Here is a 13,632-nt window from a genome sequence, read left to right on the forward strand (position 1 = left end):
TTGTGAAATAGTTCACGAAATCATTAAATATTATTCATGTGTTCGTGAACTAGTTCATGTTGTCTAGTACATGATTTCTATTTTGCGTGCTGGTGATATTTAGAAGATATCGCTAATCATTTACAATTTCATGCACCATGATAATGATATTTTCCCGGGAACTCTTTCACAAAATTGGAGAATGATTCGTTGAATCATTTTTATTCCATGCACTGTTATATGAAATGTCCAGCTGCTAGCGACCATAGTACTAGACATGAGCATTAGATATAAAAAAACTATTAGGACCTCGAACATGGTTATTCGTTTGATAAGGTTAATGGTGATGTCTGGATAGAAAACGAAAACTGCGCTGAGAATCCCAAATAGTGTGCGTGATATAATTCACAGAACAAGATATCGCGAATCAGTCATATTTTTATGACCCAGTTCATATTAACACGTTATTCTGAATAAAAAACCGATGGTAACCAAAAAGTAAAAGATCACAATTAAGCGAAGAGAATTTACAAATACCATGGTAAAACTACTGATATCATGAACATTAGTCATATTTCTCTTCGTATCAAATTAGGAAGTAAGTTTTAAAATAAAACATTACGATAACTTGAACAGAAATTACGAAAATCATGACTAAGATCCTGAAATTATGAACATGAACTACTCTATTTATGAATAAAATATTACGATAACATGAACAGCAGGTACAAAAATCGCGACTTTGATCCTGAAATCATGAACACGAATCACTCTACTCATAACTAAAATATTACGATAACGTGAATAGAAATTACAAAAATCGCGACTCAGATCCTGAAATCATGAGTTTTAATCTGGCTAGTCTGACAGAAAAATGCGATATAAACACTCAGATAGCTCAATAACGTGATGAGAAATCTCAAGAATCGCGAATAAGCTCTTGAAATCATGAACATCATGTGACTATCGGCTGTATATTCCCAAATCATGAACAAGAATCACAGCAAAATCTAAACAGTACCCTAACCGAACCTTTTTATGTAACACCATGTATATATTCGGGGCGAACTAGTTTTTTGAAAACACAAATAGTTTCATGAATTCGAGGTTTATTATTCATAATTTCAGGAACTTGGTCATAGTTTACGTAAAATGTTCAGTTCACGAAATCGTGACTTTTTGTTCATGAATTTATGAGTGGTTTTTTTCGTGTACGATTCCATGGCTGGTTATGTTCAATATAATAGTGGAAATGTCCATTACATATTCAGTACGATTTGCACATACATACAATGGATCGACAGCCACGAACTTGAGAAGCTATGTATCGTAGCTGAAACACTTGAACCCAGTAGCGGATCCAGGAGGAGGGTTCGGGGGCTCGGACACCGCCAAAAAGTTTCAACTTGTTAACAAATTTTAAATTAGTTTCAAATTTAAAGTAGTTTTCAAACTCAAAATCATTTCAAACCAAATCATTCACTGGTTTTACAGACCTACTAGGGAAGTTTATTTAGGAGGAACTAGGAAATTTTCTTTGGGGGGGGGGGGGTGGGTGGTTAATTAATATTGGAAGGTGGGTTTAGGAAAGGATGGTGTGTGATGTGGGGATAGACCGGGATTAGGTTGACGATGTTCAGATTGATTGCATAACCTTTATATATGAGAAAGGCAAAAAAATAAGGTGAACTTATAAATATGGGACATCACATTTTTCACTTAAACTACCATAACAAACGAACAAAACGCACCAGGACTTCTAAATTTCGAGAAACATAGTTGATTAAGCTTCAAAACAAACGCTAGAAAATTGGTGCAGTTTGTTTGAATAGAAAAAAAAATTCTGAGAAATTAGGGTGAACGTATAAATGTGGGCACACTGTAGTTTCCCCTAAAAGCAATGTCAAATACTTCAAACAAAGTGGGCGGAGGTTTAAAATTGTCCAAATAATATGAAATCTGGCATCTGAGTTTACTTTGCTTTTTGTCACAATCGGAGGCCTTTGAGATTTCAAAAATGAGTGTTTTTTGCGATGCCCTAATATGGGTGCTAGGGTGGCCAAGGGGGGGGGGGATGATGAAAGGTGGAGGTGTTACGATAAGTGGGGGGCAATACTACACCAAACTGAATATTATACCTTCCATTTGAGACTTGTTTTGAGAAAATCGGTTCGGTCATCTCCGAGTAACCGATGCGCAATTGTTGGTCACACACATACACACATACGAATATACACGTTTTCCGAACTCAACGAAGTGAGTCGAATGGTATAAGAGTGTCGGCTAGCAATTTCAAGCAATTTGTAACTCATTTTAATTATTTTTGCATCATTCATACATATATTGATCCGGTTTATATGGAAATTTCGCATATTTCAACCCGTAACACAGGAACCAGAGCTCCAATTTAAAGGAAATTTAATAGCATTCAATAGGAATATTCTAGCTTTCATTTGAGTCTGATTTTGTCAGACATTTCTGAGAAGTAGATGTGAATTCAACTCAGGAACATAACCACTTTCCCGAAACTTCCGGTTCCGCCGAAGTTGTCCAATGTGGTCAAAGTGGATTTAATTGGGCATCAGTGAGCTGAAACTATAAATTCAAACATTTTCGAACACATTTTATGAAGTTTTGCATCTTTTATATACTATGCTGATTCTTATTTATATGGGAATTTCATGCGTGACCCCACTCTTCAACTTGTAACTTCGGAACCGGAAGTCGAAATTAAATGAAATTCAATTGCAGCCTATGGGAACGTTGTACCTTTCATTTGAGACTAAGTTTGAAAAAATCGGTTCAGCCATTCCTGAGTAACCGATGTGCTTATTTTTGGTCACATACATACATATACACACTCATACACATACGCACACACGCACAGACATTTGCCTAACTCGACGAACTGAGTCGAATGGTATATGAGACTCAGCCCTCTGGGCCTCGATTAAAAAGTCGATTTTCAGAGTGATTGCATAGTCTTTCTATAGGAGAAAGGCAAAAAACATATTCTAAACATGTTCAGCATCTATCGGCAACGATTATTTCGTAATTTATTGTACCTTTTATGATAACAAATTCAATTTGCAAATGATACAATTTTCATGCATCGTTCCAATCTGTTCAAAAAATTCCTTGTATATTACTGAAATCAATCAGCTTTAACAAAACTGATCACTTTTTTAGAAACCGTAAATATTTTGGTCCAATATTTCATTTTAAAAATTCGAGAGTTTTGTTGGTAACTATTTAATTTCAAATATTTTCCTGAAAAAGTTCGATAAAAGTTGGCTGTATCCTTCTAGGCAATTTTGTTTTCTTACGAGACGACACAATATCGGGTAATGAAATATCCTACGGATATGTAATTTACAACAAAGTAATTTTATTTTTATAGTAAAACGAAATAAAATACTCAACAATTTGCACATTTTCAATCTATGGGTACCGGTACTTGTTTTAAAAATGCAAACAGTTACATCTACTTGATTTGAAGAAAGTTATTCGAAAAACTTTAGAAAAAGTGATCAATGTTCCGCCATTTTACGGTACTATACATCCAATGTTGACTGTTTCGAAATAATGTGATCGTGACCGTAAGAAATGTTTTCGAGCACTAATTTTAGTTTTCTTCACTATTGAAGGTCACAAATCCAGTACTAGTCCTCGTATACAAAAATTTATTACTCCATTCAATTCAACTTGAAATATTTTGAAATTTTTATTATTGCTAAGCTGCACATAAAAACCGATCCTGACCTGCTAAAGACAAACAAAAAACGTCATTTTTCATCTTTCCAAAATATTATTGTCGTTTAAAATCACACTAAGTATTTACCTCCTGGCTGCGCCACTGGTCTAATAGTGAAGGGTCCCGGTGGCGCAACATCCATCCGCGTATTATACCTTCCATTTGTGATTTGATTAGTGAAATTCGGTTAAATCGTTAGTGAAGAACCGATGTGACTTTAATTCTGGAATTTTCCCGGTAATCAGCGACTTCGGGAATTGTCAGTAGTGAACAATAAATTCAAACAACAAACAATTCTGCCAATCTAAGCAATTTAATGTCCATTTCAATTTATTTTAAGTCTCTAACAGTGGCGGATCCAGGCAGAGGGTCTTGGGGGTCCTGATCCCTTCCGAAATTTTTTAATTTGTTGATAAATTTTAAAATAGTTTCGTTCTAAACTCAAAATCATTCCAGACCAGATTTGACCACTAAAACTGATTTTTATTTTCGTTGGATTTTTATTAAATAAATAAAATAATTAAATATTACTTATTACGAATTGTACAACGAACATTTCAAAATCGAAATTTCGGACCCTCTCCGAAATTTTTTCTGGATCCGCTCCTGGTCTCTAAGGTATTACGATTGTACCGATCTATATGGAAAATTTCTATGTGACCATAATAACCAACCTGTAATTCCGGAGAAAAAATTTAGATCTGAATGAAATTCAACAGCAGTTATATGGCATATTGTACCTTTAATTTAAAATCTGTAAAGAATTCGCTGAGAAATAGGTGTGATATTATCTTACGAACTTGGCAAGTTCTTCGAGGGAGGGGCATCAAGAACCGTCATAGGTGGCCAATATAGTCAAAGCTACTTTGATTGGTCATTATAGTGAACTAGACCCGCAAACACACATATACAGATATTTACCGTTCTCGACGAACTGAGTCGTATGGTAGATGAGACTCGGTTCTCCGGGCCTCGCTCAAAAAATCGGTTTTCGGAGTAATTGCACATCCTTTCTACAAAAACAGCTAAAAACAATGAAACTTTTACGGTACCCCTATTACATTGTCACTGTGTTGACAAATTCAATCTAGGATTTATGTTTAGAGTTCATAATTCTCACTTGCACAGTGAAGATATGAACACTTTGCGAACTTCTAAAGTGTCGAGATCAGTTTCTCGTAGTTTACGAAGAACTGAAAATGAAATTATGTTCAACTTATTAATATCGAATTGTATAACTAGAGTCATCGGCACGTATTATTATTTGATCTCAATTGCTGGATAGTGCTTACTTTGGTAAGGATTTCTTAACAGCGATCCTTGAGTAATAAATCACGTATGGGAAATTATCGTTAGCACACTACACATTCAACGCCTGATCGCTGGTAAAATAAAACCATCATCATTATTGGTTTGGATGAGTGACTAAGCCCACGACGGCGAAATAAATCAGAATGTGTATTCTGCTTCATTGCGAGTAACGAGACCGCAATGTATAAATTCCTCATCCTTCTGATATAATATTCTCAGTCTGTCCGAGTAATCTGCTGTTGATCGACGTCAGTGACGGCCCGTGTGTCGTTCGGTGCAATAATAATTCAACAAGCGGTGCGTACGTAAGCGGTTTGTTCTCCAATTCAAACGCCACCGGGGAAAATGTACAACTTGTACGCGAACACCAACTTGCCTCCGTTGATGATTTGGCGGCCGGCTGACGGTAAGTGTTGTTGAATAATTGCTAATTTCGGAATTCAAAGAATTTTCTCTGATGGTGGTTTGTATTGGTATTCAACAATTTAGTCGCTGAAGATGGAGAAGACGATGTGCTACAGATTATTCACCTGGACCCATGCATTGAGGAAAATGGAGCGGCGCATCGTACCGAGAGGTTTGAGCTTATGAATCGAAGCAGGATCGATGGCAGTCCTTCGTTGCTTGTGGTGAGACGAGGACAGCCGTTCAAGTTGAAGGTTTACTGCAACAGACCGTTTGATGAAGATCGGGATGTAATTTCGATTATGTTGTCCGTTCAACCGATGAGCGGAGAAAAAATAAGTCACGGGAATGGAACAGTCGTTTATTTGCCACTGATGAAGTCCGAAGAAAGTGTTGATGAAGATGAGACAGGTTGGAAGGCGTGTGTGGATACGGTGGAGGATAATATGTTAGCTCTAAGCATTCGGACATCCGCTCATGCTTCGGTGTCCCGCTGGGAGCTAGCTATCGACACTAAATTGATGGATACCGATCAAACTAAGAATTTTGCTATGTTGGATCCATTATACTTGTTGTTTAATCCATGGTGCGAAAGTGATCCTGTTTACTTAGAAGGTTAGTAATTTTGATAGCATTGTGCGAAAGAACGATGTTGACTTATCGTAGTTTATATTGAACAAACGCCCTGTTCTTCATTCAATGGTATAGTTAAATGCATCACCGTCGATCTTTGTCGTGCTATGCTAATATTTAGAAAGAATATTACTTACATAAATCAACTTCAACAGACGAGAAACTGCGTGAGGAATACGTGCTAAGCGACACAACTCTTATTTGGCGCGGATGTGATAGAAGCTTCCATCCAACGATCTGGAAGTTGGGCCAGTACGAGCGGGATGTTTTGGACTGCGCACTGTCGCTGCTGTCTGGTGTAGGACGAGTTAGTGCAACATACCGAGGAAACCCAGTTCGGGTGGCACGAGCCCTTTCGGCTGCAGTCAATAGTAACGATGATAATGGAGCTTTGGTCGGAAATTGGGGACAAGATTTCTCGGATGGCACTGCTCCCACTGCTTGGGTTGGTTCGGTTGATATCCTACAGCAGTACTATCGCACCAGAAGATCGGTAAAATATGGACAGTGCTGGGTGTTCTCTGGAGTCTTAACGACAGGTAATGTGTATTGTTCGATAAATTTCAGCAACCTTGCTTACCATAACTCTGTTACAGTCGCTCGCGCGCTTGGCATTCCTAGTCGAGTTGTATCCAACTTCAATTCGGCACATGATTCGGAAGCGTCCCTCACAATCGACTATTACTTCGGTGAGAACAATGTGCACTTGAGAGATTTCAGTTCGGATTCGACGTGGAATTTTCATGTGTGGAACGAGCTGTGGATGCGTAGATCTGATCTTGGAACGGGATCGGAAGAGCTGTATGATGGTTGGCAGGCGGTTGATGCGACCCCTCAGGAGATGTCGGATGGAATGTACAAACTGGGACCCGCCCCGGTTAAGGCAGTCAAACGCGGAGAGGTTAATGTATTGTACGATTGCGATTTTGTGTTTGCTGAGGTCAACGCAGATGAGATATATTGGCGATATAGGGGACCCAGCCAAGCTATGAAACTAGTGAGGAAAGATCCATCGAGGATTGGGCAATTTATCAGTACAAAAGCAGTCGGAGAATGGGTTCGGGAAGATATCACCGATTCATACAAATTTGAAGAGCGATCTTGCGACGAAAGAATTACGATGATGAAAGCTTTAAAACAGACAAGTAGTCCTTTTGCAAGGTTCTATACGAATGAGGAATTTCATGACATTGGTTTTGAAATTCATATTAGAAACGACGTCAAAATTGGAGAACCATTCACAATTGTTGTGAAGATTAGTAACCGTGCCGAAGAAATTGCACACCCAATTGAAGGGATCGTTCACGTGGATACTGTCCTGTACACTGGTAAGCTGAGGAAACCTTTAAAAGCGATTCCTTTCAACGTGGAAGTGGAACCAAACTCATCGAGTTCGTTGGAGCTGCCCGTCGAGTTCGACGAGTATTACAGTCATATTATGGATCAGGCGTACTTCAAGATTATTTGTTCGGCTAGTGTGAAAGGGACCAATTATGAATACTTTGCGCAGGAAGACTATCGGGTTAGGAAACCGGACATAAAAATTCAGCTGGACAACGAACCGCTAAATGGAGCACCGCTGTACGTTACGGCTACTTTGCTGAATCCAATGCCTATTCCGCTCACGAATGGATCCTTTAGGTTTGAATGTTCAGGTGTTTGGCAATCGGTGAATATTCCTAGTGACTATATTGAGGCGGGTGAATTAGTGACCGTCAAGTTTCGTGTTATGCCACATTTTGAAGGTAGTGCACAGATAGCGGCTAAGTTTAATGCTGCTGAGTTGAATGATGTAGATGGGTTCTTAGCGTTTGATGTGGGCCAAAGTGTCGAAAGAAATGCCGGACGCTCTCTTCAGGATGAACTGGTGTTTGCGTAATTGTTGAATAATTTGGTTGTATCTAATAAATTAGATGGATTTATCATCGAATAAAATGCGTGCAGATTTTTTTAGCGAAATATCACAACGATTTCTCGTACATGATAACATTAATATTTGTTTATAGACTTTAATTGAATTTTGTTTAAATTTTAATTGCAGGAAAAATGGCGGTGGTCAGTTCTTTTCGTCCGGGTCCCTTACCATCTATTTTTATAAAGTGATTCATCAACAGTGCTAACTTTGAAAATGAACCATCTCGGTTATGCAATTATTTTTTTCCGATCTAATTTAAATATATAATTAAGCAGCCTTCATTGTGTTATATTCAGAATTGCACAGGTTTTGTCGTATGCAATTTTAAATGTTCTTTTATGTGATGGCATTGTCAATATCCGCCGGTTGATGTCAATCTAGCTCACATTTCTTTAGACTGAGCAAACTATTTCTTTATTCGTTTAGTGCTTATTTGACCAACTACGAAACTGTTTCACTGGGTATTTAATGCGCGTGGGGAATACGCATGGTCTTGTCTGAGTGAATGATGACTTTTGAATTAAATATAATGGTTGAGAATATACATTTCGCAAGAAGAACTTAAAAACAGTTACCAATTTGCGGCAGGCATACCAGCACGAGGATCAGATGCTATATTGTCATATTTATTGGTTTACTTTTAGTCCATTAAATCATTAATAAATTATGTTAATCGTTCTCATTGTATTGAATACTTTCATATGCTTTGGAGTAGTACATGCACTATATGTCATGTTAACCATATTTCTTCATTAGTATAAAAATAGTATAGTTTAATTATTGACGCAAAAGGTGATAAATTAATTTAGTTTCGTTTTTATTGTCTCCAGTTGTGGTAATTGAATGAAGAAGCAAGGAATAGTAAATTCTCGGCGCCCAGAGCAATCGACACATGATAACACTTCGGAGAGTTGCATAGATAGTTTCACTTAACAAGGTGAATCCAGATTTGTGTAATTCTTTACTTCGTCCTACTAATCGTGGCAAACGTGTAGATGCAGAGGTATATACAGTCTCCATCACAACGTTTGTTACACTAACATTCCTTCCCCGATGGCTGTAAGGACGTGGCCGGTGCCATTTTTGGCATTTCAAAGTATAAGAATCTCGAAATGTGCACATTGAGGATGGATAGCTACTCCCACCAGGCCCCATTCGTTAATTCTATGAGCAATTTCGCTTGTTATGGTCAATCACGGAGTAGCAACTACGAATTGTACGGTCAACATGCTCATGCTCATGTTCATGCTCATTAAAGTTGCATGGAAAAATGTACACAATGTTCGTGAATAAAGTGTCATGAGTTCTGAAACAATTAAGATTTTACGTTGCGAAAACAGGGCCGTAATAAAAAATCATTTTTTGTAATTTTGTTCAATTTTCCTTTTTCTTTTTTTTACTTACGACTATCAGTGAGAGTGAGTCACTTTTTTCTTTTTTTTATGTTGTAACGATACTAAATTAGCGATGCCGGCAGCGTAAAGTGCTAAGTTACTTTAAGCTTGTCTGGGCATGCCGCAGACTCAGGTGATTCGCATTCGATAAAAATACCTAAACATCCTGACTCCTGCGGTAGAATACAATAGGATTAAGTCGTTGGGCAACTCTAAGCTTGTTCAGATGACCCTATTCTACGCTTTTCTAAACTATTTTCCTTCACATCCTTGCTCTTTTTTGAGTACTATGGCTCTTAATATTAAAAATACTTTACGCCTTCCAGTCTCTTTTAATTGAATGTCGTTACAATGTTTGATTGTTTATCAGTAACGCCTGCATTACGCTTTATTTGTGATATTTTGTTTTCTTTTGCGAACTTTAAAAAAATTGCGCAAAAGTGATGCAATTTGATTCCATACATCCTATAACCACACCACAGTTTTATTATTATTGTAAAATTCCTCATAAACGTTTAATTTAAGCGTCCGATTATATTTTCTAAATTATCGTCATGAAAAGGTAGCTAATTAGTTTAGATTAAAGTCTACAGGCTTTTAGAATACCAGAATAATACAAAGAGAAAGCAATCCATACAGAAAACCTGATATTATGACATTGGCCGTTTGAGCTGTTCCTTATCAACCCAGGTAATTGAAAGTATAGAGAAATTTGTCTTGCCGCAAACCGGGGATATTGATGAACACTTACCTACCTACCCTCGTTATAGAGATTTTCGTTAAACCACAAGTCACCATCTTGAATTATAAAATGCCGCCAAACATCTACCTATGACATACCGCGTCAATTCCATTTCATATTTATTGATTTATGAAATTTTTTGTTAAACTAGAAGTGGATTTGGATTTCAAACCGGCCTTCAACATCAACATCTGGTATCTTACGGTCAAGTTTATTCCAAAAAACTCATATTGATTGGGTTATAAAAAATCGCTAAACCGGAAGTCATCTTAGTTTTTTAAAATGGCGTCAAATCCATACATAATTTTACTGAATCGAAAGTTGCCACCTTGGATGGTCGAAATAGCATCTGACATTCACTCGTCCAGTCCGTTCTAAAATACTCATATTAATAGGATTACTTAGAAGTTCTCTTATCCAAAAGTCGCCAATTTTACTTTAGAAATGGCGTCAAATATCGACTTCTGGCATATACTCGTCAAGTCCTTTCCGAAAATGTCAATATTGAGAGTTATAGAGAAATTTACTAATCGCACATCTTAGCTTAGTGTAAACCATTTCTCAACATCTCGTCATAACAATTTTTGAAACCGGCTGAGATGGTTGTACCTCCAGCTGGAAAGTTTTGTTCTCGAGGAAATGGCAGATTACAAGGCGCTATACGCATTAGAGCGACTGGCTTGTTCATTGTGACTCAACAGTTGAGACGTGTGAGGCGTGGTCGACGGCATTCTCGACAAGTGTTGTTTTGACAACAAATCCCGGGTATACACATTTGTGTATCACGGTGGCGGAAACTGAGAGTGATCGCGCTTATGGTGGTAGTCCCGACGGGTATCGTTGATCGACGAAACTATTGGAAGTGCGCAGGTAGACCTATATTTCTACCGTAGAAGCAACGCGACAAAGAAGGATAGCAGGTGGCACCAAAAATTTCACATTGTTAAACAACGGCCACAGAGTTTACAACACACACAAACTGGCGCTATTGGCGCTCACCACAACAGATATCAGATAACGGTATATTTTACATACAATTCTAAGTTTATAGCTGATTCGCTCTAGAATACCTATCCGTCTTTCTATTTCATTGCTTTCATTTCTCTTAGTCTTAAATTTGCCGGACATAGCCAACAAAATCGATACAGTAGAACCTTGCGGCAATTAAAACACAGTAATATCAATGAGTTCTCTTTGGAAGACAGTCAGGATAATGAGGAATCGAAATATGACTAATGCAAGCGAAGATTTTTCGAATCGTTGGATATTTAATTATGCTGAAAAACTTTGTCCTGATGCTGCTCCTACGCTGAAAATCATTCACAATGCTCCTATTAGTAATGATTCTATAGAATCGCCCATTGTCAATGATGGAATTTTCAATTGTACTCCTCTCATGCAACAATAACACTTTGGATCCAGAAAAAATTAAATTCAACTTGGTGAAGAATCTTCCAAATTAAATTCAACTTGGTGAAGAACTGTCTGACCTCGCTAAAAGACGCTTGATGATCTATTCAACAAGCTACTTGAGCATCATACTGACCTGCGTGACTGGAGACAAGTGAAAGTTATCGCCTTGCCTAAACTGGGAAAACCAGCCTCCGATCATAACTCGTATCGACCGATTGAATGCTATACTGCATCAGGAACAACGTCTCGACAATTGGATTGCAAACGAAAATGCATGTGCAGTTTATGGGGCAAAATCATCTGGAGAAAAATTTCAAACAATTTTAGATATCGTGGTTTAAAAGCTTTTAAATTCGATTAACTATAATTTAGATAGCAATTAAAAAGTATTTTCCCAATTTTTAAGATTCGACTTTCTGTGGAACAGATAAATTGTACGAAGTGTTGTTATAAACCGCGAGCTTCGCAATATACTAAATTATTTAAGTGGTCATTCCAAAACATAAGCATATTGATAGTTGAAAGCTCAGCACATATACAAAACCTACCCTTTAAAAACACTTGCATCAATGCAAGAAGTCCCTGTAAAAAAAATTGCTCTGTAGGAAGTCTTATTGCATCATATCCATAAAATCAAAATTCGGAAGAAATAACAAACAGGTTTTCAATTGAGGGGAGCGTGAAAAAAACATTTTTATTGCGATGTTTTCGGAACTTTGCGTGAAGCGAATTGATCAAAACTTTTGTACATTATAGTGTATCATTTCAATAACATTCTGTAATTTTCTATGCAAAAATATCGACAAACGACTCGGTGATGAAGAACGTCTCTGAAAAAAAAAACAGGATTTGCGGTGTTACCTGCCATTTAAAAACTACTCAACCGATTGCTTTCAAACTTTGCATACACATTTTATGTAAAAAATGCCTACCTGAGTTTTGGGGATAATTCTTCAATTAAGAGGGTTTTTACTCATTAAAAGGCGGAATTTTTCGAGAAAAATAAAAAAAAATTATTTAAAATGAGTGAAAAACCCCTTAATTGAAAATTTATCTCGAAAACTTAACGTAGGGACTAGGTATTTAATACATAGAATATGTATGCAAAGATTGAGAGAAATCGGTTAAGTAGTTTTTAAATGGCAGGCAACACCGCAAATTATGTTTTTTTTTCTCCAGAGACGTTTTACAAAAAGCTTCGTCACTGAGTCGTTTGTCGATATTTTTGCATAGAAAAATTAAAGAATGTTATTGAAATGATATACAATAATATACAAAAGTTTTGGTTAATTCGCTTCACGCAAAGTTATAAAAAAATCGCAAAGTGTTTTTTCATGCTGAAACCCTTACCTCCCCTTAACACAGCTTGTTTCCGCGTAGAAAATATTTAAGTGTAAAAGATGCCATAAATGGAAAAAAGTATTGCATATACCACCTCTTATTAGGCTTTCAAAACTATTTTTTAACACCTCAATTTTTACCTTCCCATGCTAAATAATATTCTCCTAAAATTTACAGATAGTCAAAACAGTCGTAATCGCAAACTGATAAAAGTTTTTAATAATATTTGAAGACAACGAAGATATATAAAAATTTAATTTTTCATCATTAACTTAAAGTATTTCTGGCAGCACTGCTCAACAAGAATCCAATTACACTAATTGCAATAGTGTCACTTATTTGTGTGAACAAATCTTACACAAATTTAAAGTTATAGACGTTTAAAAATGTTTTTGTTCAGAAACAACATGGGCATGAAGAAACTGTTATTTAGGCGAATTCAAACCACATTCGTGTCAATAAATTATTTTGTACGCTTATGCTGAACTCATCACCCTTGTACCCCCATGAATCACTTACGCGCACACTTTTGACTCTAAGCTGAAACATGATGTCATAAATGACCGTACTAGTAAAACCATGACATCACATCACATATTCTCTTTTATGCTTTAACATCAGCTTGTTCCAAAATTCTTCATTATGTCGTCGACATCGTCGGTCTTCTGTTCACTGCGAAAACTAATCCACCATACGACCGAAGCTACCCCGTTGCACCGTACCGCAACTCTTCACTGACCCTAAG

At 37.0% G+C, this 13,632-nt stretch overlaps 2 protein-coding genes across 4 annotated transcripts in view; both read left to right on the forward strand.

The window, feature by feature from the left end:
* LOC131685824 (annulin-like) overlaps positions 1-13,632 on the forward strand; it is a 63,800-nt gene that overhangs the window by 15,750 nt on the left and 34,418 nt on the right. The gene's annotated exons all lie outside the window — the stretch shown is intronic.
* LOC131685826 (annulin-like) lies at positions 5,251-8,017 on the forward strand. Its single transcript, XM_058969792.1, has 4 exons — positions 5,251-5,450; positions 5,534-6,064; positions 6,238-6,621; positions 6,679-8,017. The coding sequence occupies exons 1-4, from the start codon at positions 5,390-5,392 to the stop codon at positions 7,959-7,961; spliced, it is 2,259 nt and encodes a 752-aa protein (XP_058825775.1). The 5' UTR covers positions 5,251-5,389; the 3' UTR covers positions 7,962-8,017.

Source organism: Topomyia yanbarensis, chromosome 2 (genome assembly GCF_030247195.1).
Source record: "Topomyia yanbarensis strain Yona2022 chromosome 2, ASM3024719v1, whole genome shotgun sequence".
In the NCBI taxonomy this organism is placed as follows: domain Eukaryota; kingdom Metazoa; phylum Arthropoda; class Insecta; order Diptera; family Culicidae; genus Topomyia; species Topomyia yanbarensis.